The sequence below is a fragment of the Centroberyx affinis genome, unplaced genomic scaffold (assembly GCF_046629955.1).
Source record: "Centroberyx affinis isolate AG114_WGS23_722 - 3 ecotype Tasmania unplaced genomic scaffold, CSIRO-AGI_Caff_v1 ptg000664l_1, whole genome shotgun sequence".
NCBI classification, from domain to species: Eukaryota; Metazoa; Chordata; class Actinopteri; order Beryciformes; family Berycidae; genus Centroberyx; species Centroberyx affinis.
The window spans coordinates 750-26,975 of record NW_027279288.1 but is presented as its reverse complement, the minus strand read 5'-3'; the positions used below and the strand labels follow the sequence as shown (position 1 = coordinate 26,975).

The 26,226-nt window shown below is 42.4% G+C and overlaps 2 protein-coding genes and 1 non-coding gene across 3 annotated transcripts; 2 read left to right on the top strand and 1 right to left on the bottom strand.

Annotated features, from left to right (window-relative positions):
* The first annotated feature begins 7,455 nt into the window (after positions 1 to 7,455).
* On the top strand, positions 7,456 to 7,544 carry trnay-gua (transfer RNA tyrosine (anticodon GUA)). Its single transcript is given in 2 exon segments — positions 7,456 to 7,492; positions 7,509 to 7,544. It is a non-coding gene; the product is annotated as a tRNA-Tyr (tRNA).
* Positions 7,545 to 13,741: 6,197 nt separating this feature from the next.
* On the bottom strand, positions 13,742 to 20,266 carry LOC139643869 (histidine ammonia-lyase-like). The gene is given in 22 exon segments (XM_071519154.1): positions 13,742 to 14,194; positions 14,803 to 14,872; positions 14,998 to 15,106; positions 15,707 to 15,841; positions 16,300 to 16,465; positions 16,588 to 16,653; positions 16,845 to 16,925; positions 17,058 to 17,116; positions 17,305 to 17,400; positions 17,502 to 17,649; positions 17,952 to 17,999; positions 18,188 to 18,201; positions 18,204 to 18,302; positions 18,511 to 18,636; positions 18,789 to 18,826; positions 18,922 to 18,988; positions 19,150 to 19,222; positions 19,316 to 19,390; positions 19,476 to 19,503; positions 19,740 to 19,800; positions 20,021 to 20,245; positions 20,248 to 20,266. Coding segments are annotated over 22 exon segments (1,935 nt in total). The 3' UTR covers positions 13,742 to 14,062.
* Positions 20,267 to 21,546: 1,280 nt separating this feature from the next.
* Positions 21,547 to 25,946, top strand: LOC139643867 (ETS domain-containing protein Elk-3-like; the record flags this gene model as incomplete). The annotated part of the gene is made up of 3 exons (XM_071519151.1): positions 21,547 to 21,882; positions 24,397 to 24,605; positions 25,164 to 25,946. Coding segments are annotated over exons 2-3 (990 nt in total), but the record flags the coding sequence as incomplete, so codon positions are not given.
* Positions 25,947 to 26,226: the final 280 nt, after the last annotated feature.

Here is a 26,226-nt window from a genome sequence, read left to right as displayed (position 1 = left end):
CTGAGAGTATAGATCATACCTGTAAATACATGAGGTCAGGAGTAATCTGTCCTCACTGTGAATATGGCCTGTCACTGAATCATTCTCTGTTTTCACAGGTTGGCCTGGCTCATATGTGTTGGTGTATGTTAGAGGAGCGGGAGGAGGGGGGTCATGGGGGAGAGAGAGCATTCCCAGTCTCTTCCCTAAGGCATCCCGGCCCTGACGGATCAGGACATTCCTGGAATACTGCGACTCTCGTCACAGTGACGGCCTCTTCTGTTTTAGGGGGACAGGGTTCATGTCTGTGTGTTTTTAGATTTGCATGGGTTATTTCGGTTGTCTCCAGATGATCCGGCGGGGCAAGGGTGATGCACCTTGAGCTGTTCCCTTTGTACATCACTAGCATGTTTTTCGATCCATAAATCCCAGGAGTCACCATGAAAAATGCTTCAGGAAGGATGTCTAATCTTGGTTTGTCTGTGTTGTATTCCCCTGGCGGGATGAAAGCAACACACATAACAAACAAATTCCTTCATTCTCTTTCATTCCAGTTGTTTGTTGTTCTTCTGTTACCCAACTTGAGTTCTACCAAGCCGTATCATTAAGGAAAAACACTGTTCTCTTTTTTCCACTGGAAAGCTGGCTCAAACCTCCAACCAGTGATTATCCCAGTTTTGTTGTATGATTAAACATCTTCTGTTTCAGCTGAATCCCATGGGCAGAGACTCATGTATGTATTTGGGAATGCCGCAGATAAACGTTATTAAAGTCGATCGTTATAGTTCTGAGTTAGATGACATATGAAAAACTGGAATGAAACACACACGGCTCCTCCTAGTGTTAAGTTACCAGCCTCCCTGCGGCCGTATGGGACCGGTCCTTTCCACAGCCAGTGGCGTTGCTGCGGCCCCGTCATATAGTGGCCAACTGAGATGACAGACGCGGGACTATTCCACAGCCGCTGACCTGCTTTATTTCCAGACTGTAAAAGGATATCGCTCCCTCCCCCTCATCCTGCCATGTCACCTAGTACCTCCGGCTCACTGAACTGTTGAGACCCTTGGAAGTAATCTGTCTACTCTCCTGTAAAAGCCAGACAAAAAGCCAGACATGCTTTAGGCAAGGAAGGTAGGAGCATCGCTCAAGGGCAAGGTATAAAACAGTGGTCTCCATACATGTCCTCCTGCCCTCCATCACTAACCGCTCCTCCATTTTTATGACCTTTATCATTGGTATCTGTCTGCTTTTCCTTATCCATAACACTCCCCTCATCTGCATTTCATCAGATTCCGTTTCAGATTTATTACATATGCACATATGAGGAATTTATCTCAGTAAGTTGGTGCTGTGGAAATAGCAGACAGACAAAAACAAAACAATAGCACAATAACAGTAAAGTGGCATCCAGTGCAATATTCAGACACAAGCAATAGGCATTAAGCGTATATTCAAGCAGTACAATCAGCAGATAAAAATGAGAATAGCACTAGAAAATATGAGTGTATATAAAAATATTAAAATGTACAAAACAATAAATGAAATAGATTTAACACCATTGTATACATATGTGTGTGTGTGTGTGTGTGCGTGCATGAGTTTCAGATGGTTTAATCCATAATGACAAGGAATGAAACAGGGTCTGTATTACATAAATATTAGTCTTAAAATGCAACTCTCCCCCATGATGTAAATCATTTGGTATTAATATTCTTAGTTATTAATATTAGAGATCTTGACTACAGCAGCATAGACCCCCCCACCCCCCCACCTTCACACACACACACACACACACACACACACACACACACACACACACACACGCACCAATCCCCCCCCCAACCAGACAGTTCTGGAAGTTTATAGTCATATTTCACATCACCTCTTGACACGCTCACTTATTGCACAGGAAAGACTCAACAGATGACTGAGCACTGGCCTGAATTAACGGCTGAGCAACAGCGGACATAGAAACAAGGGAATTCTGGGAGTTTCACCTTCATAAAAACCAGGCAGGCGGATCTGTCCCATTTTTTCTACAGTGTGGATAGAAGGGGAACGGAAGGCCCACAGAGAGCCCCAGATTTAAATTGTACCTGTCTCATGTCATCTGCCTTTTGGCGTGAATAAAAGCAAAAGTATTATTAATAGCGGGAGAGGTGACAGTGACATGTTTTAACATTGTACAAACCAGAAGTATGGTTTCTTCTTTGCGTGTCTGACAGTGTAATGTGACAGCTGGCAAAGAAGACCTGTCTTTTTAGTTTCTGAAATACCAGTAGCCATAATGTGGGGAATAGCTTATGCTATACAGTAGATCATTCACTATTAATGCTATAGACGAATCAGAGACCCGGATAGCACAGCGTTACAGTGTTATGACTATGTGAGTGTGTGAACTTTATTGCGTAAGGATCCAATAAGAAACACCTGCAGGCAAGAGAGAGCCCAGTGAAGTTGTTTCCCTTTGGATACGGTGCCTCGCACAACACTGAGCGCAAAACCCCTTTCAGCAAGGTCACATGGGACCGGGTATGAGGATGTGACGGACATGCTGACCTTGGAAGACAAAAATGAAAAGCCTCTGGCGGTTGTTATTCATGTCTGGTCCCTGTTGCTGTTCAAAGCACGAAAATACACACTTTGCTGAAAGAAAACAGCTCCATTACTTGGGTAAAGATTGTGCCTACTGTGCTATAATTTACTCATAGTATTTACTGCTTTTCGGAGGCACTTCAATGAAGAAAGTAGCGCAAAAGGGCCGTAAAACATTGGAAAGTTTGTGCTAAAGTGGACGATAACTATAACTGTTGTGTGGTGAAGCCGTCTATTAGTGTGTCTGCTTGATGACAGCATGTTCTTGAACGTCCACCTTTCCAACCCGGACCCAGCCCCTTTCAGCTCTTACCCTAGGCGGGTGGAGGGGGTAATTAGCTCCCCCTGGACACTCGGTGGAGGGGCGAACAGGATGGTAATCTGGGTTTGGGATGGGGAAAGAGCCGGGGATCGGAGCGTGTGTTATGGCAGGAATGTGTGCTGCCCCCACAACTGCGACCCTGCTTTAGGCTGCGTGTCTGTCCCCATGCTGTTGGATAGCATAACACTCACATGTGTAGCAGCAACTCTTACAAATTACACGTGTAACACATTGCCTTGCTGCCTGGCAGGTCAGACTGAGATCAATACATCTTCATTCTGGACCAGTAGTGGAGATGCACAGACTGCAGCCTGACAGCAGGTTCTATCTGTCATTAGGAGCCTCTAATAATCCCGACTGAAACTAATCAGTGTCATCAGTTTGTTGCTCAACAGACTCACTGATCTCTTATCTACCTCTCAGTGACCCTGTGCGTTGCAGTTTCGTGCTCAGGCAGCTTGGGGATGTGCTCTCAAAAACACACTGGTGTCTTTCCAGCACAAACAGGTGGAGGTGGTTGCCTATATCTTATCTTTTTATTAATAATACAGATCACTGCTCAGATTGTACTTTCCCTTGTTTGCGAAGGTACAATGGGTTTAGTGGGCCTGGCAAAAACATGTCCTTATAACAATAGGGACTAACGCTGCAGCTGGCATATCCTGTGCTTGGCACTGTCACGTTACAGTGTGTGGAATTGCTGTTTGTTTCAGGTTAGGTGTCACTGAAACCGTTGCCTAGGGAATTTTGAAGTGTTTTACAGAATCATGAGTAAACTAAAAACTATCAGGTTACTTTGGAGGTTGATTTGTCAGTATGACACAAACAAGAGTATTGTGATGCAACACCTGACAAACCCTTAATGCCTATGATTAGCTGGTAAACCCCCTATGTTTCGAGACATGAAACCCAAATGAGATCATGTATTTCGCTCACATTATCAGCAACTTCAGAGTCATGATCAGTGTTTAACACACTGTTGATGCTTTATGTTTATTAACAGTGTGTAGTTAAAATAAAGCTCAGGTGTCAGTGAGAACTGAGCCTGATTCTTAGATACCTTGCAAGCTATATTTTGTTCACTGTACAAAAAAAGGAAATAACCTGCCCCGACGATAGTGTCAGCAAATAAATTATTTTTTACACGACAGAAATCATATCTCTTAGCCAGCATTATATTCCTTTACAAATTTGCTGATATGTGAAAATGGAAGCATAGGTGTATTGATTCCACTACTAGAGACAATTTTCAATTCTTCAAATGTGGGAACATTGCCACCTAGTGGTTACATCTGCAACTAGTCTGAAAGAACTGTGAGTAATCTTAGGGTAGTACAGTATTCCGAAATTACTTTATTCATTAGGAAATTAATGCATTAAGAACCAATTTAGTAATCTGGTTTAAGATAATGTTGAGGTTTTGGTGCTCATCCCATGGACTGAACCAAATAACATATATATATGTGCAGATATATGCAGCAGATATAATCAATTTACCTGCTTCTACAAAATATGTCACTATCTGGAACATTGTTTAGGTGCATCAGATATGATCTTCAGTGAATCAGGTACATTATAGTAATTGATACTGAGTGCTGTTGCCTCACAGTAAACTGGTTTACCAGAAACAGACCCCTCTCTTGTTCTCCTTTGGAAAATTTGCATCTCTTCTTCTGGTGAAGTTTCTGTTCCTGCAGCTTCTCCTAATGCACGCCAGAGTGGGGAAATTAAATGTTCAAAAGCAGACTCTACTGTTGGCAGCTTAGAGCTAGACTCTAGGCTACAGAATGAATACAAATGAATGGGTTAGATATGATAAGAATGTGAGTTATTTGACAGTGAAGGGAAGAGAGGTGAATACACACACTTAATGTCTTTCACAGCCTGTACCCTCTCCGCTGGCAGAGCCTCCAGGCCGGCCGAGACCTCCTCTACCTTCTGCTCCGTGTTGCTCGGCATGCTGAGCGCACTGAGGTCAGAGTTCACTTCCCCAGCACACGCCGCGTGCGCCTCCTTCACCTTCTTGTGTCAGCAGTCGAGCATGTCATCTTGGGAGGGGAGAACAGCTCATGTCAGCTGAAACCAAAATCTAATAATAACAATCAGCCAATCATCCATCTTCACAGCAAGGTCTTGACACTTAATTTGTCATGATCATGTTAGGTGCAAAGGAAAATTTGTCACATTTATTGTAAGGAGTCTTTGGACTCAGCCCCCACACTCTTTGCTACTGGTTGATTTTAGTGTTGGAAATCTAGGAAATCTTAGGAAAGCCTAATGTCCTGCTGTACTTATTGTAAGTCATTCTGGATAAGAGCGTCAGCTAAATGTCTGAAATGTAAATGAATGCAAAATGTTGTCAGCCATGATTTAATAGGCCTGTGTTTTCCTTCTATGTTTACATATGAAAGATTTACCTGCTTTTCACCCCTGAACTCCCCTCTCAAATGAGTTTTTAAGAATATCAACTTGCTGTTAGATGTCTTGGATTGTTCCTACAGATTCCTGCAGTAATTCACTCATTTTGATGTATCAACAGCAGAGTCTTGGATAAGAAATACCTAAAACGCAATAGGCCTAGTCTTGGCTTATGACTCCCTGTGATATATATGGAAGTAGTAAATATTGGGCAATGTTTGGCAGATTCTGGGCTGATCACCGAGTCTCCTGGCTATGAGAATTATTAAGGACTGGAAAATTAAAGTAATCGGTTACATCTAGTTCACTAATGGCGCTATTAAACTCTTAAATTCTCTTAAACTTAAAATTTACGTTGTTAATATATGTTTACTTGACACTTATGATGCAGTTTACCATCAATAATATCTCCACGACTTGCCAGTAATGCAGGGTGAACAACGAAGTGGTTCTGCCCTTCAGTGAGAAACCCTCAGTGTAGCCTACATGACAAAAAACAGCAGCTACACTACTTCCTGTTGTTTAGGGCGACTGTAGGCAGTTTCAGAGATGGCAGTAGGATAAGAGAAGCTGAAATAGGTCAATTGGCCATTGTTCCTCTAAGCTAGTGGCTTAACCCCTTTTCACAGTATTCAAGGTGCTCAACTGATGCCTAATGGCCCGTTTATCACCTACAGAAAAAAAAAAAAAGATCTCTGTGTTGGATGCTGCATGTGGTGTCCAGCTGTTCTTGTTCTTTCAAAAAAAAATATATTAAGGATGCTGAGCCAATATTGTGATAAACCTTTGCCATAACTTTAATTTCTAAAAATCCACATTAACAACTATTAACTCTCAAAATGAACTCCTGAAGCAAACCACCATGCAACTTTAATCCCCAATCAGATCACAGATATTAGATATTATCAGATTTTAGAGATATTGACATTTAAATGATGCTATTTAGGCTATCTCTTCTATAAGTCAGCACAGACCCAAGGATCTATTCAAAGTATGTGTGAATGTGTGTGTGCGTGTCTGTGTGCACGTGTGCATGTAAGAGACTTGTCTTTCTCTGAATCCACCGCATATATGTCTGTCCATAGGGCCAAGTAGCCTACACTACTACAGTGGTTTTCAATCATGAGGCATCAAGAGTATGCAGGTCCTCATTCCAACCAAATTCAACACCCCTTCTGATTGAATATGTGCTGTGATACCTGTGAGCTTGATAAAAAAAAACCCCATCATACTCTTGCTTCACAATGGCACATGATTGAAAACCACAGGACTACTATACTGTAGATGCAGTATGTGGGAACATTACTTGAGCTCCACGCTAACTTTTCCCTGTGGGGGGCGCAGGCTTACTAGAAATGCTTTTCAACTTCACGGCTTTCTTTGCGGTCTTCTTGCCGCCGCCATTCAGCCGGTGCCACCACATCCGTTATGAACGTCCTGTAGGTCTGGTAGCTACACTGCTGCAGGATATCTTTGTTATTTTTAGATGGCACCGTAAGATTCAAGAATAGACAACGCGGGTGTTAACTTATTGGAAGAGAAAAACATGTCAAACCTCCAGGCATTATAATTAAATTGTGTTTGTTTGGAAAATGAGTCCGCTTTGTAAATAGTGCCAGTCATTTTCTGTGTCACACTAGAAACCGTCGTGAAATTCCCTATGAAACTCACCTGTAACCGCATGGTAAATTTAAAATATTCATGCGCTAACTGAAATGTGTGCCGTAGCAAAAAAAAAAAAAAATCAAACGTTTATTAATGAACACTACTCGACCCAGGCCTTAAAGTGATTTTAGATAACAGGCAGCTGATCAGGCGTTGTTTGCACTAACTGTAACTAACTGTCCCATGCCGTGTGGCCGATCAGGGCTAATTTGATTGATTTGGCGATTTACTGAATTGCAGTAGGTAAAGTTAGCTAGCTATAAATCAGTTTTCAATGGAGGGTGAACGTATTTCTCTCACGGCTGCAGTCTGTCGTCGTCGTTTAGGCTAAACAGGACTGCGTCACTAACAGGCAAATAAGCTATATTTTAACAATGGAAACCAAACATCCAGACCAAACTAAATATTCAGATTGGGTAGTTTAGATAAGCCAGGTCATCTATAAATTAGGTAAGTGTTTGGTAGTGAAAAGCGTCCCTTCGATAGCTCAGTTGGTAGAGCGGAGGACTGTAGAGGCAATACGGCTGAAATCCTTAGGTCGCTGGTTCGAATCCGGCTCGAAGGAGACAATTTTTGTCTCTTCGCACTGTATTATCTGGTTATTACCCACACTTGTGCCGTCGCCTTCTTCAAGTCTTCTATTTTCTCTCCTTTTTTTTTTTTTTTTAGCCTTGTTTGCTCCAGATGTAACCAAATTCCCTCCAGGTGTTCCTGAGATATCTCGTTCATGAGAATGGGACATACAGATGAACGGACAACCCGAAAACATAACATAACTCTATATTGCACCTTTAAATATGAATTACCCTTTATGAGTATCAAACTGCTTATATCCAAGTCTCAACTACTGTAATAGAATAAGCATATCTGCTATTGTGTTATCAATGACATATCTTTCCCTGTTCAGCAATAAACGTAAGAAATTATCCATCAAACACTCTAATAGCCTACTCAGTGTTTCCCACAGAAGAACACACAATTATTTGTGGGGGGTTGAGTGCCTTTTTATTTTTATATTCTCAATATATAGGCTAATATCAATAAAGGATCCCATTACCTGGATGGCTGAAAAAGTATCTAATGTACTCCATTTTAAATAGTTCCATTTGTCAAACAAATAACTAACCTGTATATATTTTGAGTACTTTGTGTCAAAGATAACATAACTTAAAAATATAAACAGTGCTACACTGTTCTGTTTGTTGCTTGCTTTTGTCTACAAGGTGAAGAATAGAAATTAGACCCCTTTTACAGAGAAATCTGCTTTTCTGCCCCTCTGCCCTGCTACATCTCTCTGTGCTGTCAGTTTGACCTGTATCTTTACATCGTTAAATCACTAGCCTTTGCCTCAGGATGAGTCCTTTTCCTTCTTTGAAAATATGTTTCAATATGAATATGGATTGAAGGAGCAAACATTCAGAGTCAGAGTTAAAAAGTTAATATTAACGTTATCAGTCCACTCAGTGGATACTGAGCAGCTAGGCTATACAGCGTGCTAATCTCGGAAACGCAGCTGTATTGTGTAGTAACGTTAACTGATAGTTCTTCTTTTCGGGAATTCAGTCGGCCGTCTTCTTGGCATGGAAAAAAAAATCTCCCTCACGCGTGTGCAGTGGGAGGCGAACAGACGGGTCCGGTGAGAGAGAGAGAGAGAGAGAGAGAGAGAATTTGTGGCGGTTAGTGCTGATATTGTGCCACAAAGTTTCCTATGTGTGGGGAAACCCTGGAGGAGTAGAGAGAGGGGAGATTGTCCACTAGTTAATCGATGGCGGATGGCGTCGTTCTCTCGGACGGATAAAAAAATAAAAATAAAAAATGCTAAAATGGGTCGCTAAATATACTTTGGCGACCCATTTTAGCGTTAATATACCTGGGCGGTCCGTCCAAGTAAAGTCTATGTGTGGGAAACACTGCTACTCAATGAAACCGAATTGCAAGATAGTTACAAACTAGCCTGAACACGTAACGTTAGGCTGCAATAGGACATGAGCCAACGTAGCCCCACACTAGGCTAATTAGCCTAGCTTACTAGCTTGTTACCAATTAACTTAGCTCGTTTCAAAAGCATCCACATTAACAACAGGAAAATACACTTGACGTTAATTACTAAGCATTACGAACTGCAGACAACTCAAGATGAATGCAATCCGCCACTAGAAAACACGGAAATACAGAGTTAGAAACTTACATCGTCTCTGACTTCTTTCAGGCAACCACCGTAATGAAGGGGAAAACACGAGGCTTTCGCGAGGAGTAATGACGTATCTTACGCTATTAACGTAATTTGCATAGCGCATAACTATGCACAATGTAGCTTAGTCTCTACGTGGGGAATTCACATAATCAGGCAGGCGTAATTGGCGGGGGACGCCCTAAAAAACCCTAACTCTAAAAGAAAATGTCTTAAATTAGTTTAAATTAGCATTTTAACTAGTCATAAGGTAATAAAAGATATCTTAAATTAGCATTTCGGTTGGTTATATGAGAGATATCTTAAATGCTAATTTACAATATCTCTCATTACATTATGACTAACCAAAACGCTACTTTAAAATATTTCAGATATCTGTAATGAGAACTACTGGAACTACCATTACTAGGCCCACACTGCTGCAGCAACTGTAGCAGTGTTGTTGCTTGCCACAACTGACTAATGAATCCTCTGTCTCAAGTTCTCATTAATTATCTTCTGGATTATATTGTAATGCGCTTTTACATTAGCTTGCTCTCATATAGATGTGAAAAATGTAAGTTAATGGAGCATTACAGAGCCACAATACAATGCTAGTGGTCTTTAAACAAGAGAATGTAATATGTGTGCAGTCATGCACGTTTCATGTAGTATAGTTGGTTGTGTTGATCTTTACTCTGTTAAGATTTATGTAGTTACCCTTTTTTCCAAGTAGATACATTACACTGTAAAAGAAAAAATATGTAACTAATAGAGAAAAGGATGGTATTAAAAAAACTGATTTAATTGTGTTCAAAACTTAGGCCTACATATATCAATAGTTTGTCACTTAGCATTTTCCTTTTTTGGTGAAGCTGATTTAGGCTTTTACTGTATTCAAGAAAGCTCGACAGTGATGCCAAAGTCTGTAGAATTGCAGGAAATGCATTTAAAATTAGTAACATTTTCTGCGGGAGCCCCAGCCCCCCGACCTTCAGTTGGTCCCCCCCAATGTTTTAGACACAATTATGCCAAACCTTTCTCCAAGCATCTTGTGCAGCATAATCCAAGTGTTTTGTAGCCAAACAATTGTACTGTGGGTCCAAAAGTCCAATATTTACCTCATTATCTTTTATATTTTCCTCACTTACAATGTTCTGGTCGCCCTACAGTGCGGACAGAACTCTCTATCTGCTGCTATAGGTTGTGTGTCCAACCAGAGCATTGTCACTTTTAGCACTTTTAGACCCAAAGTGCCAAGAACAGGTGTGGGTCATAAGGAGATTTCCAAAACACACCATGGAATAGGCAAGGCTAAAAGACCTACAGTATATGCATAGAAAGATTTGTTGTGTGGCTACAAAACACTTGCCTTAATGCTGCACACCATACTTTTACTTGCTTTTTTTTTTAGCTGTAATTAGATGTCCCTGTTAACTTCAGTAGTTTGGGAAAGGCTGAGAGTGTTTTGTGGTCTTACCAACTTCAATGGAGTTTCTGCTGACATGGGGGTGGGTAGATATTTAGATAATGACTACATTTTCAATTTGGGGCAAGCACACAATAGTCTTCTGCCCCATGTGCTACTATCTGTCATGAGTTGTTTGAGTAACCTTTGGATTTGTTGACCGCAGCTGCCTCCACAGGTCTGCAGCAGGACTTTGCATCACCCTTAGGTCCTTCTTCACAGCACCTCAAGGTGGCAGAGCAGCCTGTCAGAGGGGACAGGCGGGTGCTCTTCATCTGGACCAGGAGGCTTCTGGTGAACCTCCTTTCCTAAAATACAACACACATAATGATAGCAGCGTCATTGTTCAAACTGTGTGTGCACTCAGATTAGATATTGGACCGACAGGCTGGTTAAAGAGCCAATGGAATACCGTTCAGATAATGAATGAGCTTCTAATAATACCTGTGCCATGAGGACCAAATCCGTCTAGCGCTGTTTAAAAATGTCCACATCCTTGGGAAGTGAAAAGGGGCTTTTCATTTTTTCCCTCCATTTGAAGAAAAAGAAAAAAGAAATAAATTGTTTCACCTTTTTTATTCATGAAGCAAATGAAACAAAACCACCTTCTAAAATAAATCTTTATTATTAAATTCAGAGCATTTTCATTGTAGTAGTAGTATTGGACTGATATAAGTGACGTGAGAAAGTCAAGTATGAATAATATTAAAAAATATTACTAAAATTATATATGTAGATTATGCCTGATTGTGATCACAGACTTTTTTTGCGCATTTTTTTTATTATTTCTTTTTTACATTTTAATTTTACATTTTTTCTGATGGTACACACAAGTACTGATACTAAATAATAAGGGTGGGTTGTTAAGATGTATGAATTTTTATTTTACCTCTGCATCACTGACAATGACAGGCCTATTCCTGATGCAGTATTGCTGTTGAAAGTTAACATGTACAAAGTTGCATGCTGTTAGAAGTTAGAATTGGAGGCCATCACCACATGAGATTCAGCCTCCAGTCAGACAAGATTTTTATCAAGAGTGTCTGGTCAGATCAGCTGATGTTTAGTTAAACCTCTTGAAACACAGTCAGTCAGCTACATCAGCTCCACATCTATATCAAATAGCTTCCTGCTGTGCTGTGCCTCCCTCTGAGCAGGTTTGCTGATTCAGGATCTGGTCGCACAGCAAGGAAGAAAATTGAGAGGATTAGCTAAAGGCCTTGGTCGTTTCAGTCCAGGGCCATAACCATAATACACACTGGGGGAAACGTATACCCCCAATATTCATATAAGATCCAATATTATGGTTAATAATTGTATTTCATTATTTAATAATAATTATCATTCATACTAGATAGATAGATAGATAAATAGATAAATAGATAGATAGATAGATAGATAGATAGATAGATAGAAAAATGTATTGATCCCAGGAGGGAAATTGAGTCGTCATAGCAGCCAAGACACACAGATGACAAAATACATTAAAACACAACAGATAAGAACACGAGAGGCTATGTTGGCTAAAAAGCAACTGACTAGATGAATAAATAAAGATATAAATACTTGACAAGTTAAAATAATAAAAGTTAGTCCACAGACAGTGTAATGTCACCAGGCCTGGCAAAGGCAGATGAATTGTACAGTCTGATGGCACCTGGCAGGAATGATCTCCTGTATCGCTCCTTTACACACCGGGGTTGAATTAGTCTGTTGCTAAAGGTGCTCTTTTGCCTGGCTATCATGTCATGGAGGGGGTGGGAGGCGTCCATAATCACCAGCAGTTTTGCCAGCAGTCTTTCCTCATCGTTTCCTCATATCTTCCTGACCAGCTTGGATCCCGTGACCTTCCCAGCCTTTTTTTATCAGTTTATTCAGTAGTAAGTAGAAATAATCATTACTTACCACTGAATTGAACAGGCTGCACATAAAAGTTGGGATGATGCAAATTTTCTGCCGGAGGTTCCCCACAAAGTTGAATACATGTTTTACAGGTTTTGACTGCAGAGAGAAATGTCCTGACAGGTGCAGCAGTCTATCCAGTAGAATCCCAGTTAGTGTGTGTTGCCATGACGAGGCCTGGTAGAAGTCTTGGTGATGGAGCGGCTGTGTACTGGCAGGGGAAGACTTGCAGGACATTGCTGAAAAACAGCATGCTAGCTCAGCCAACCTGCCCTGGGTAAATAAAGGTTAAATAAAAATAGAGCGAGCAAATAAAATAAAACACACAAGGCTGCTTCCTGTTTCATCAGGATGTCTAGCCAGTGTTGCAGGCAGGTTGCATGCAGGTGGGGAGCAGGCTGCACCTTCCCTCTACCTTCCCACTGCACTACTGCACTGGACGCATCACAGCAGCCTGATTTTCTTCTTGTTTGCATTTACCAAACAAAGCTCTGTTTATCGAAATAAAGTGATTACTTTATATCTGCTTTGGCTTTCACTTTCTTGTGATATTTAGGTCAAACTGGTCTCATTTTCATGTTTTCTTAAAAATGAATACCAAAATTGTTTCTGCGTGTACAAAGCCCTTAGGATTATTCAACACAAAAAGGGCCTGAGGCTGAAAGCAATAAAAGTGCAAGGCAGTGTGCATGGAGCTTTTTCTTCCTAATTACAAAAAATACAAAGTCTAAAACGTAAGATTTTAGCGTTGTGTCCTAATTAGAAACAATACAATATAATTTGTGTCTTTTTAATGAAATAAGTGGTATATAAAAATATACCACTTACCACCACACAAGGGAAATAATTGAGTGTAATTGAGTCGTGATCCTGTGTCACTTTGGGTTTCCTATGGGAAATTTACATTATATCACTATAATATTATAGTGAATAATAATAATAATGAATAGATTAAAGTACAACACAGTAAACTCACTACTGAGCATCACAAACATGCTCTAAGCCCCTATAGGAATATTATAGTGATATTATAGCGCTATAGGGTCATAGAAACTCAGCAAAAAATTGTTATTACCAATTGTTCATCACCATGTAAATGATAATAGAATGCAGCTTTAAAAAGTTTTATTGTTGTGTTGTTTAAATTGGCATTATTTCGATGGCAATCATGAATGATTTCACACAATTACGCCAGAGTACATGTAATCAGAGTAATGTTTGTGTTATCATTAACAAAGATTTGATATGAAAATGGTACAATGGCTGAGGTAGTAATAAGGCATTTAAAATGTTAAGTTGGCACATTTTAAAAAGCCAACAAAAGTTTAGATAAATACAGCAGTCATGCATGTTCTCAGTGGTCAAAAACTTTAATAAAAGAGATCAAAATTTAGTTTCTATGAGGGTCAAAATAACATGGAACCTTTTACAAAGATTTTTGAGTGAATCGTCATTTCTTAATGAAAACCATGAAAGTCTTAATAAATGACATGTTTGGTCATAGTTATCATGAAGAACATATTTTGGAAACAGAGGATGGGATTCACTCATGACGGACTCGCTTCCTCGGCGACGCTGGGGACTCCAGAGAGAAGGCAGTCGGGGAGATCGGACGGGACTCGGGGATGTACTCTGTCTGATACTTGTCAATGTAAGGCTTGGCCACGTTCCACACCTGAGATGGAAGATAACATAAAAACATAGTCATCTAAAAAAAAAAATCATTATTTTCAATTTCATTTTTTTATTGCAGTGTATTCTTATGGAGTTTGCAGATGCATGTACACTGATAATATGGACACATTTTGACAGTCACAGTAACTATTTACCATAGCTTTGTGTTGATGTGTATGTTCCCTGATGAGTATGCTCCATTGTACATTTAATTTGTTTATCACGATCTAATCTACTTTGCATTTATTTATCATTGCTCATTCACTGATCATCCCCTGATCTTGACTGTGTGTGGTTTCCTCTGACTTCTGGTACAATTTTAGATCCGGTGGACATTCTATTGGGCAGCTATGGACACTGTTGACACGGACTATCTGTCACGGATCTGGCATGAATGGACAACAGTCATCCATCTTATATACTGTAATCTGACATTTTGTTTGTAAGTATGTTTGTGTTGGGGTGGCGAGGTGGGAGTGTGTGGAGGGTGTCTATGTGTTCTGTTTTTGGTCTTTTAACATCTTTTTTTATTGCATTCCTGTATGCTTATACATTGGAAAAAGCTCAAAATAAAATATTCAAAGGGGGAAAAAAAGAATTGGCACTTGCCTTCTGGTCAAGTAGGAGACGATGAACAGCCTCAATATCAGGAGACATGAATCTATCCTTAATCCACGGTCTGTCAATGGCAGAGAAGAGAGAAAGAGAAAGGCAGAAGTGGAACAGTGGCTAAATATTAACTATCCTGTACATCATTTCAGGGGACTGAAATGTGTGTACCTTGGCCACATCTGTTTGACTTACTTGACCACGCTGCGCACAAGGTCATAGACCTTCTCCAATGGTGTGGTGGTACGAAGTGGGCGGAGGAACTCAATGCCCTGGCAGGCTGCCAGCAGTTCTATAGCAAGAACTGATCAGACAACATCAATTAGATTTGGCAAAATGCATAATAATTTACTAACTAATTTACTGTTTTCTGATGCAGTTTTATCCATGTTTGGCATACAATGTCATGATTTTCAACACTGTTCCCCTTGCCATATTAAAACATTTTGTAGTTTTTGTGACTGATGCACCTGCAATTCAGGAACCAACTATTTAGCCTCTTTGGAAAGCTGTTTGTTGTCTCATGCTAATATAACTTACATGTGATGCAGCATTTGTAATTGTGATTCAGTTAATACTCCAAAGTTAGTAATTTTTCATGTGGTGTTTCTGTTATTTTGTCGACCCACAGTTATTTATTTTGTGCCCAAGAAAATAACTTCACTGGAGTCCTGCCTACATTACAAAACCATAACTGATTTAATTACACATTTAAAACCTAATCACTGCGACCTGTTAAATTATTTATCATTTTGATGCCCATATTTGTGGCTAGCAATTACTGTAAGCCCTGTGGCAGTAACCCTGACATTATAAAGGTGTAGTGTACAGAACTCTTTAATGTTTATAATTCAACTAAACACTCCATATATTAAAAAAAAAAAAAAAAAAAAAAAGGTCTCACCTTGCTCCACATGCTCCACCACCCTCAGGGCCTTCCTGGCTGCCCAGCCTCCCATGGACACATGGTCCTCTGTGGCTGCACTGGTGGACAAGGAGTCCACTGAAGACGGGTGGCACAGAACTTTATTCTCTGAAACTAGAAACAGTACAAAACAGGTGATTTGAGTCAAGTTATCGCAGTCAAATATATGTAAAGGAATTTCAACAAACAGGTTAATCACAAAGTGATTAACAGAGCAACAAAGGACATAAGTACAGATAAACACAATGATCGAATGAAGAGATTATTCCAAAACACTATATATCAGGAAAAAACTGCTACCTGAAATTCATTAGTCAATATTTCAAACACATTTTATTTTGAGGGTATATCTACTTTTGGTCTTAAAATGTCTTTTAAATTTAATATCAACCGATAATGTGCTCTACTTTTGCTCATGCTAGCAATCATTTTATAAGAGCAAATGTCATTTTTTTAAATCTTATTTTATCTCATGCTATCTCATTTTGGAATGAATGTTTTCTGCTCAGGTATGTATTAACACATGAATGGGAGTGATATGTGTTGAAGCATTGAAGACTTTGCACACCAACCCAAGGCAGCAGCGGTGCAGTGGGCAATCATGAAGCCTGAGTTGAGTCCTCCCTCGTTGACGAGGAAGGCAGGCAGCTCGCTCAGCGAGGGGTTACACAGCCTCTCGATCCTCCTCTCACTGATAGAGGCCAGCTCATGTACTCCAATGGCTAAGAAGTCCAGAGCCTGAACAGAGGACAGGGCAATTAAAGAAGTGAGAGAGAAGAACAAAATCTACGTAAAATACCAAAAAGATTCCTTTTACTTTAGAAAGTCAAAAACATCGTACAAAGAGCTGTTGTATATACCTTAGCTGGGTATTCTCCATGGAAATTCCCTCCTGAAATAGTCTCTCCTCTCTCAGCAAACACCATCTTCCATAGCCATTAAGAAAATAATTACTGCTGAGCTGCACAAAACCCAACATCAAATATGTGGCAGAACCAAGAATTTGTATTTGAACCCAATTACAACGACAGTGTGCAGAGACACAAGTATCACACCTGGATTCTGTGTTACAATAGCACAACTACTGCAGTATAACACTTGCTGTAGAGAAGGATACAGGGTTGTCAGTGGCACTGTTGATTTCTGTATTGATGATATTCTGGACAAATTTTATTGTGTCATTGGCAACACCGTGAACCTGTAGATGGAGAGGGAAGACAATGCTGAGAACGGCTGAATAATATTTAAGCATACTGACCAATAATGTAAAGATTGTGGAGAACTGTGCTTGAGGACTGTCATTCATCTGGGACAGATCACATGAGGTTACCTGAGGACAGCACCGCATGGTGTAGGCATCCTGGACTCTATCACAGAACCGGTGGCTCTCTGGGAACACACACGCGCACACACACACACACACACACACACACACACACACCAGATGACTCAAATTAAATACTAAATTATTGAGGGTGCGTTGCAGGCATAATATAACTGAAAGTGTCTATGATACTTGCGTATAATAACAATTAAGTATGTATGATTATTATGTAAAGTTGGATCTGCCCACTGACCTGCTATCTGCGAAGGATGATGATCGGAGTCCAGTAAGGAGCGGAAGCGCAAGGCCACCTCTATCTGTCCTGGGTGGGGCCGCAGTGTGTGGATGTCTGTACAGGAGGAGAACAGAAAACAAGGGAGGACGGGACAGATCAGTGAGTCATGACAGTCTTAAGTCATCGTGTTGGAGGTAAATCATCCTGCTGCTCACCGCTGTCGAAGGCCTTGGTGGTTCCCTTCAGCACCTCCAGGGTGAGAGCAGCGATGATGTCAGCCTGCCGGGCGATGGCCTGGGCTCGCTCCACAGCCTCCGCCCCCAGAGAGGTGATCATCTGGGTGCCGTTGATCAGAGCAAGGCCCTGCGGGGGGGGAGACAGACGGGGGAGATGGAGCTGTGACAGGGCAGAGCATTTTCCAGTTCCAGCAGCTATTTGGAGAATGCCGGCTGCTTTGTTAAGCGCATGTGACGGCGGTGTCTATGATCTAGTGTATGTTGTAGATTTACAATGTAAAACGCTAACACTGCACTTGTTATTCTAAATTCTGTGCCTGAAAAAGCCAATGCAAGTACAGTGAGTACATTCCCAGTGAGTCCTGGGCAGGTTTGTCCAGCTCGGGCCAATCAAGCATAAGAGAGAACAGCTGGTTTTTAAAGTATTACCTCTTTAGGCCTCAGTGATATAGGCTTCAGTCCATGTGCCTCCAGGACCTGGCCAGAGATGAAAGGAGAGAAAAACATGTAAAAGGTCAAGGGTCATCAAAAAGCAAACATGTTTTCCTAATGGACCTTGCAACCTATCACTCTTATAAGCACCAGGCAAATTTCTGTGGCATTGTGCAAGGTGTTATTGTCCACCCATGGAATTGTTATTGTGACAGTTCTCTTAAAGATCTTACATATTTGGCGTCATTTTACCCTCTCCCATCAGCCCCAGGGCCAGGTGAGAGAGGGGGGCCAGGTCTCCACTAGCACCCACTGTTCCCTTCTCTGGGACAAAGGAGAGGCAAGATGCTGCAAGGGCAAAATAAGTTAGAGATGAAGATCAGACATATGAGAATATATGAGAATATGTGAGAATCCCCCCTAACCCTAACCCCACCCCCACCCCACTGTACTGATCCCTGAAGAAAGTTATCAGCAGCGTTCCAGTCAGCTGAAGCTGATAAACCAGGTCAACTAAGGTAAGGTGAGGTTGATGCTGGGGCCAACTGAGGGTTACCATTGAAGGCCTGGATCATGGCATGCAGAGTTTCCAGAGCGATTCCACTGTGCCCTTTGGCCAGAACATTGATCCTCAGAGCCAGCAGCATGCGGGTTCTCTCTGGACTGAGCGGGTTCCCCACACCTACACACCACAGCATTGACATAAACACAGCAAAACCCTTAACGCTTTGTCAGGAACACTCTGTGTATATCAGTTGTTCAAATCTAGCCTGATGTGCAGTTAGAGGAAATAAAGATTGAGCGTTACAGAGATCATTGACTGTGGGAAAGTACCTGCTGAGTGTGACCGCACCAGGTTTTCCTGCAGCTCCCTGTGGGTCAGAAAGTACATGTAATCAGCAAATAAATGCCTCATTCTCTAAACAGAAAATATACAGTTGAAAAGAAAGAGAGATATAGTCTGTACTTGAGTTTGCTGACAGGAATGACAGTTCGGGCAAATTTGCCAAAGCCTGTTGTGATTCCATAGACAACTGGAGAAAGACAGAGATACAGAGACAGAGAATTGAATTTGAGACCAAAGTTAAACTGAGTTCTGAGATACATAAATAACACTGAGATCAATATATTACCCCACAGATGGGCCATTGTAATGTTTGTAAAGGGTAAATATTACTCTTAAATTTATCTTAACCTTTGTTTTCTTTGACAATGGTGTCCAAAAGCTCTCTGGATTGCACAACTTTGCTTTCTGCCACCGGAGTCAGCTGGAAATTTTGGTAAAGGGGATGGTCATGTTAAGTCAAAGATTAGCGTAGGCCAGCCAGCCATGACAACAAATAGAATGTGTTGATCATTACCTTTATCTTGTAGAGTCCTCTGCCTAGATTGACCAGATCTGTCGATGTCAGGCTGTTGCCATCCAAGGAAAGATACTGCAGGCAGACGTGTGTTACACAAAGTTGGAATACAAATATGTTCCAGTTTGAAAAGACAATGTTAGAAATCTGTTATACTTACATCTGCAGGTTCTTTATATGCTGCTGTACTATTTGACACAGATTAAGGATAATACTCAGCAAAATACAGTATTGGCATGACTTGAATGAAACATATTAACACTTAGATTTAGTTTATCCTTTCAGAAGCCAATGTTAACCACTATTGAACAGTGGTGTATAAACATTACCAAAGTGATAAATTGACTTAATTCATTTAATTAGATACTACCCACTGCAGTTTGTATATGACACAAATACCTAACAACTATAATAAAAGGGATACAGATGAGAAACTCCAGGCTGGCAGGGGATGAAGTCAGGAGACATGGTGTCCCCTTCAATAGCTGGAAATAGAGGATAATAATAAACATTGCACAAAAGTCTCATAAAACTTATAGTGGTAGTTAATAAGATTATATTTTATGCTTCGTGTTCCCGGGGCGTTTAGTGACTCTCCGCGCACAATTACGCACAATTACGCACAGCTAGTGGTAAAACATCTACACTATCCCCACAAATGCAATGGATAAACTCAATGTATGTTTTCATGCATGAGGTCATTACCAAGCTCGACAAAGTCATTATCCTCCAGAACATCGTCGATGGTGTCGTCCGCGTCCAACAAACCCAAACCCTGGCACCTGCGCACAACAAAACGGATGTCCTTCACAGCTGCGATGCCCCCGTTGTCTGGTTTGTTCTTCACGTAACGCTTGAGAGCCTCGTATCCAAGCCACTGGATGCTGTTGGCGGTGTCTCGACAGGGCACTGCCAGCCACTCATCTCGATGTGCACGGTAAAACGAGGCATTGCGCTGCAGCGGGACTCGGTGCTGAGTGAGCATTCCCCGCCGCTCTCCAAGGTACCACATTCAAACACCCAAAGTTCAGCCGCCAATCAGGCGCATTGCTGGGGAGCCACGCCTCAGTATACCTTGCTGATGTCACACCTCTGGGGGTCACTGACTGAATACAGGGGTCACAGACTTATGCACAGACTGTTGCATTCACGTGGTATGAAAATAACCGTAGAAAACGCAGAGAAGGCGACGAAGTGCTCACGCGTTTGAAGCCGCGACAAAATCCAGCAAGCGGTTGTGCCCTGTCCTGGTATTTTAAGAATTATGATCACAAAATGGAAATCGTTCATGCTGTTTGTTTTAGCCTACACTTCACTACACTTGGCTGCAGGTTATTTCCTTGTTGGTGACATTAATCCAGTGGCCTAAATCAAAGAAATCCACTGCCAAACAATTTCAAGTAGTATTTACAACCTGCAAGCTGGCGAGAAATGCATTTTCGAGCAGTATTTACGACATGAAAGTTGACATCAACAGCATGGAAGTAGCTTATTATATTATCAACAGCAGTCTATTTTTTAAGTGGGAAGCTCGTGTCTACCGTCTTTCCCATAGGCCCTGAATGTAGCACGCTGTGCAGGCCTGTAGGAATTCTAAAACCTGCTGCTTACAAACCATAAGACCTTGTGCAGGCTATTTTAGGATAACAGGTTAGAACATGGCAAATGGTTTCAAAGGGAATTACACAGTCTGAGAGAGAGAGAGAGAGAGAGAGAGAGAGAGAGAGAGTGTGTGTGTGTGTGTGTGAGAGAGAGAGAGAGAGAGAGAGACAGAGACGTGGGCATGTACAACCCCGAATAAACGCGCCTCCTAGCGGTAGACAGTTGTTGCCTTCACGTGCTGAATACCACTATTGTGAGTCAAACACACATGAAGGAAGTAGTTAATAAATCAACTGGGAAAATCGGAATTTACTTATACCCAAGGTGCCGAGATGTGCCGTTTAGGTAGAACATGTACGTCATGTCAACTGGTGGTAAAAAGTTATTTATTCCATTATTATATATTAGTATTTGTCACACATATACAACTACATTTATCTAATAGATCAATTAAAGCATGCCTTCCAAAAAAAAAAAACGACAAATGTACAGCTACCAAAAATACTTGTGTTACAAGGTAATAAAACGCTTCAACGAATCTTATTTGCGACATCTGACCGCGGGAGTCGGCGAGCTTCCGAGGGGCGCGTGAAGGCAGCGCACCTCCGAGCGGAGTGATGATGTCAGTCAGTCAGAGGGGCTAGAGCAGCTCCTATATTACCATGCGTGCTATAACAGAGTAATGCTGGCCATCAGCGGGCAGGCAGGCAGGCAGGGAGAGAAGAAGAGGAGGGGAGGAAAAGTGTGTTTACACAGACGGCAAACCGCCTGGGGAATCGTAGGGGAGAGGAAGTCAGCCGGCTCTGTGTCTGCCTGCTCCAACTTCCTGCTCAGAAAAAGAAAAAGCCCAGGATCCTATTTCAGTCCAGCACAACTGTGTAGACGAGAAGTAAGCATGGAAAAACAAGGAATCATACGAATTTCACCATAAAGTTTCAAGGCGAGAACGACCGAGAGAACGGCAGGTAACGTAGAATAAAACAATACATCTTTCTAGGAACGGCACTTTGGTAAAAATGATGGCTCGTAGATTTACTTGAGGGTAAAGTGAAATAATGCGTGATTGTTTTGTAGCCTATACCGCATCCGCACTTTATATGAATAACACCAAGTCTGTGAATAATGGGCCTGCGCTTTGCCCTGAAGTTCAAGGCATCGGATTGACCGTGTTTTCCCAGTTTTACGCAAGTATTGAGACGTAGATTGTGTTTTGTCTGAGTCCTACACACACACACACGCACGCACGCACACACACACACACACGCATTTCTACCGTCTTCCGGTCCGAGCAACATCTTGAAAATGAGTCAGTGGGGCAGAAATGAAATAGAGATCCAGACCTCTGTAGAGAAGCCGTACTTCAACTTAGACACTAGATAATAGGCTACATAAACAAAAGCGCTACCAGCACCCAACATTGTGAAGTGGCAAAGAGGCAAACAAACAAAGGCAGAGCAAGACAAAAAAAAAAAAAAAAAACATAAAGCCGAGGCACTTTTTTTTTTTTTTTTAAAGAGATGCTTTTCTTATTGGCCCTGTTGAATTTTCCACCGTCTGCGAACAGGAAGAGAGCAGATTTAGTCATGGCTAAGTAATGTCTGCACACACCATCTAATCTCATTAGGAGTTTCCGTTCAAACCAACACACTGGACGGCTTTGTGCGCAGCTTGACTTTTCAATCCGAGCATCTGCAACAGACTCCGCATCCCTGACGAAAAACCACCACAATATTCCTGCGATATTCCTATAGGGAGTTACAGCGCGTGTGCAGTCCTCAATGGTGATGGCATTTTTCTCTTAATAGTATCATTATAATATTCCTAGAGGGAGGTATAATGTGTCTGTACTGAGCAATTCATTTATAGTGGCATTATGGTACTTTGTCTTTTTTTTTTATCTCCTCTGTTTTTACTTATTATACATTTTCTTCGTGCCTGTAGCAGCTGCATGATATGTTAAAGTTTCACTGTGCTATTTACAGTATCCCCTGCAAAAGTTATTACAGGATTAATATAGTTTGTGTGTCACATTGGCCTAATTGTAGACCTGTCAACTGGGGGGGCGCTAGACTGGCAACGTTTACTACAAATGTTTCAAAGCCAAACTGTCTGGTGGTTTCAGGAGTGGGTTAACGGGGTGGAGCGGGGGGAAAGGAGACAATGATTTGATCTTTTGACCCCCTCCCACTGGGATTTTTGTCGGAAGTGTGGCAGGATTTGGGGAAACGTTCCCCTACTGTGGGGTCCCCTCTCCTCGCCATTTGTCCTTGAAAGTAGAATAGGAGGAAGTCCTGAGTTTGACAGCTTTGTAGTTTCACATGGCAGATAGAAAACTCAAGGGATAGCTTGTGTCGGAAACGGGTTCAGCCCTCCCTTTCTCTCTCTCGCTCTCTCTCTCTCTCTCTCTCTCTGTGTTGAAAGAGAGATATAGAGTTGAATGGCCAGTCAGATTAATTCAGCATCAGTCACCCATCACTCTTCACATCTCACAGGAAAGAATAGAAGAAGACAATCCAATCAGGTAAATCAATGTTTGTTCCACCCTGAAGTGACAGAAACAGCCGCCCTGGTTAAAGTGTGTGCTTCTAGCAGGCAGACAGGAGCTGCGAGGCTGCACATTCCTCTATTAAAGGAATAACCCACCCTGGGCCCGTCATACTTCCTGTGGAGAGAGGGCCAGGTTGAACCGCAGCATATTTCTGGCTTGAGCTGTTGTTCCTCCTTATATTTTTTTTCTTCTTCTGCTGCTGCCGCCGCCGCTGCTACATTACACTTCACTCCTCAACACACACTGTTCTATTCATCACCGGTCTACTCTTCCTTACACCACATGTTACAGCTCAAATAGGCCACTACCTCTTCAGCCAGTAACCTAATATAGTCTGCGTGGTGTAAAGCACACTGGAGCGACAGAGATCGTGAAAAAAAGAAAAAGAAAAGATGTTTAATGGAGGTGAAACTTCAGCTCCTCTTGCCCAAAACATTCTCCACAAGCACACTAGCTGTGTTTTATTAGCTATTATTACACAGCTCTAACACAGTAATACAAAGCAATGAGTGTAGGAGAATGTAAAGGGCTACTCAGTTTGTTTCCGTTTGAGTTTCGGCAGTCTGATTCTGACTTTTGTGCTAATTCTGTGGTTGTAGCTTTTGGCAGGTTGCCATGGTGTATGTGTAGGTAGTTACGACGCTGCTGTGTCTGTTTTAGCTGAAGTCACTGAGTGATGTTCCATTTTGTCACCCACCCATGTCTCATGGTCATCAAGGTATTAATAGTAACTTGAATAAAAAACCTCAATGTAGTCTAGAAAGTAGTCTCCTTGAAAAAGCAAAAGGCCACAGGAGAAAAACCTCAGACATGAATCCTCAGTTTTCAAAAATAAGCAGAGATTCTCTGGACCAACTGAACCAAACGTGAGTGCTCTGCCAATGTAATCACAGTCTCATGTTGATGATGTCATCCGCATGTCGTGTTCCAGGTATGGACAGTGCCATTACCTTGTGGCAGTTCCTGCTGCAGTTGCTGCTGGACCAGAGTCACAAGCACTTGATCTGCTGGACGTCCACAGACGGGGAGTTCAAGCTCCTCAAGTCAGAGGAGGTGGCCAAGCTGTGGGGATTGCGCAAGAACAAGACCAACATGAACTACGACAAGCTGAGCAGAGCGCTGCGCTACTACTATGACAAGGTGGGTCCACTCATCCCCAATCTGTTTACGTGACAAACATCTAGGGAATGTAATGTGTAGTGCTCAGAAGTAGTTGACTAATTTGACAAAGCAGTTGGATACTGTAATCCGTCTAGTTAGAGCTGTTGCAACTGATGGGACCTGAAGGCATTTTAAGGCAGTGTAGTACCAGGACAAGTTCTTTGTTGTTCTTCTTTTTAAACCCACAATCTCCACCGGCAGATACTTCCACTTCCTCTTTTCACACCAAACCAACAGTAGAGCTACGGTGGTGATGTAGCACTCAAACACACAACTGTTTTTTTCAGTGGGGCATTTTGACTTGGTTGGACAGATTGACAAGGCGTACTGCCTTATTGCCAGAAATGCAGTCAAACCAAAATATCCTTGTGATAATCAATATGGGTTGTGTTATTATTATTATTTTATAGATACAAACAGTTTTGTTTAACCTAAAGTTATTCAAGGTAACCTAAATATGAAGGAAAATGGTGTCAGAGTTCTTTTGTCGCACCCTGAAGTGGGATTAATCACTAATCCCACTCTCCTGTGTTACAGAACATCATCAAGAAGGTGATTGGCCAGAAGTTCGTCTATAAGTTTGTGTCCTTCCCTGAGATCCTGAAAATGGACCCCCAGGCGGTGGAGATGGGCCTGGCGTCCGGCAGGTTGCCCCTCCAGGAAGGAGAGGCCCCTGAGCTGGAGGTAGAGGAGGAGGAGGAAGAGGAAGAAGAGGAAGAGGCCCAGAGGAGGAGCCTGGCAGCCCTGGGGGCGCAGGCGTGTCGGAACGACTACCTCCGCTCGGGCCTCTACTCCTCCTTCAGCATCAGCTCCCTGCATAACCAGCCCGAGCTGCTGCGCGCCCTGCGAGAGCGCCAGGAGGAGCCGCGCTCCGTCATCCGCTTCGGCACCAACGCCAACGAGAGGACCTCCCCTCTCTCCGTCAAGCCCGAGTCCTACGTCTCCTCCAGGCCGTCCAAACTCCCCCCTCTTTCCCGCTCCCCGTCCTCCCCCCACACCCAAGCCCCCCAGGCCGGGCGGAGCTGGAGCCCTGCGGCCGAGGAGGAGGAGGACTCTGACCAGGGCGCTCAGCCCCTCAACCTCTCCTCTGGGCACAGGGAGCGAGCTCTGCAGCCGCCTGAGAAGAGGGGCAGCAGCAGCGGTAGAAGTAGTAGTAGTAGTATGCAAGGAGATGGACTCCCACCAAAAAGCAAAAAGCCCAAAGCTCTGGAGATCTCCGCCCCCTCTCTGCTGCTTGCAGGGAGCGACATCGGCTCCATCGCCCTCAACAGCCCAGCACTGCCCTCCGGCTCCCTCACTCCGGCCTTCTTCACTGCACAGGTGAGATGCTCTATCTGAATAATACACACACATTCCTACTGCGCGGCACAGTGGCTCAGTGGTTAGCAATGTTGCCTCACAGCAGCCCGGCCCTTTCTGTGTTGTCCTGCCCATGTTCGCTGGGTTTCCCCACATTTGAAAAACGCGAGTCAGGTGGATTGAAAACTCTAAATTGCCCATAGGTGTGAGTGTGATTGTGTTTGTCCTGTGATGGACTTCTGACCCATTCAGGGTGTTTCCCTGCCTTCTGCCCAGTGTATGCTGGGATAGGCTGCACCTC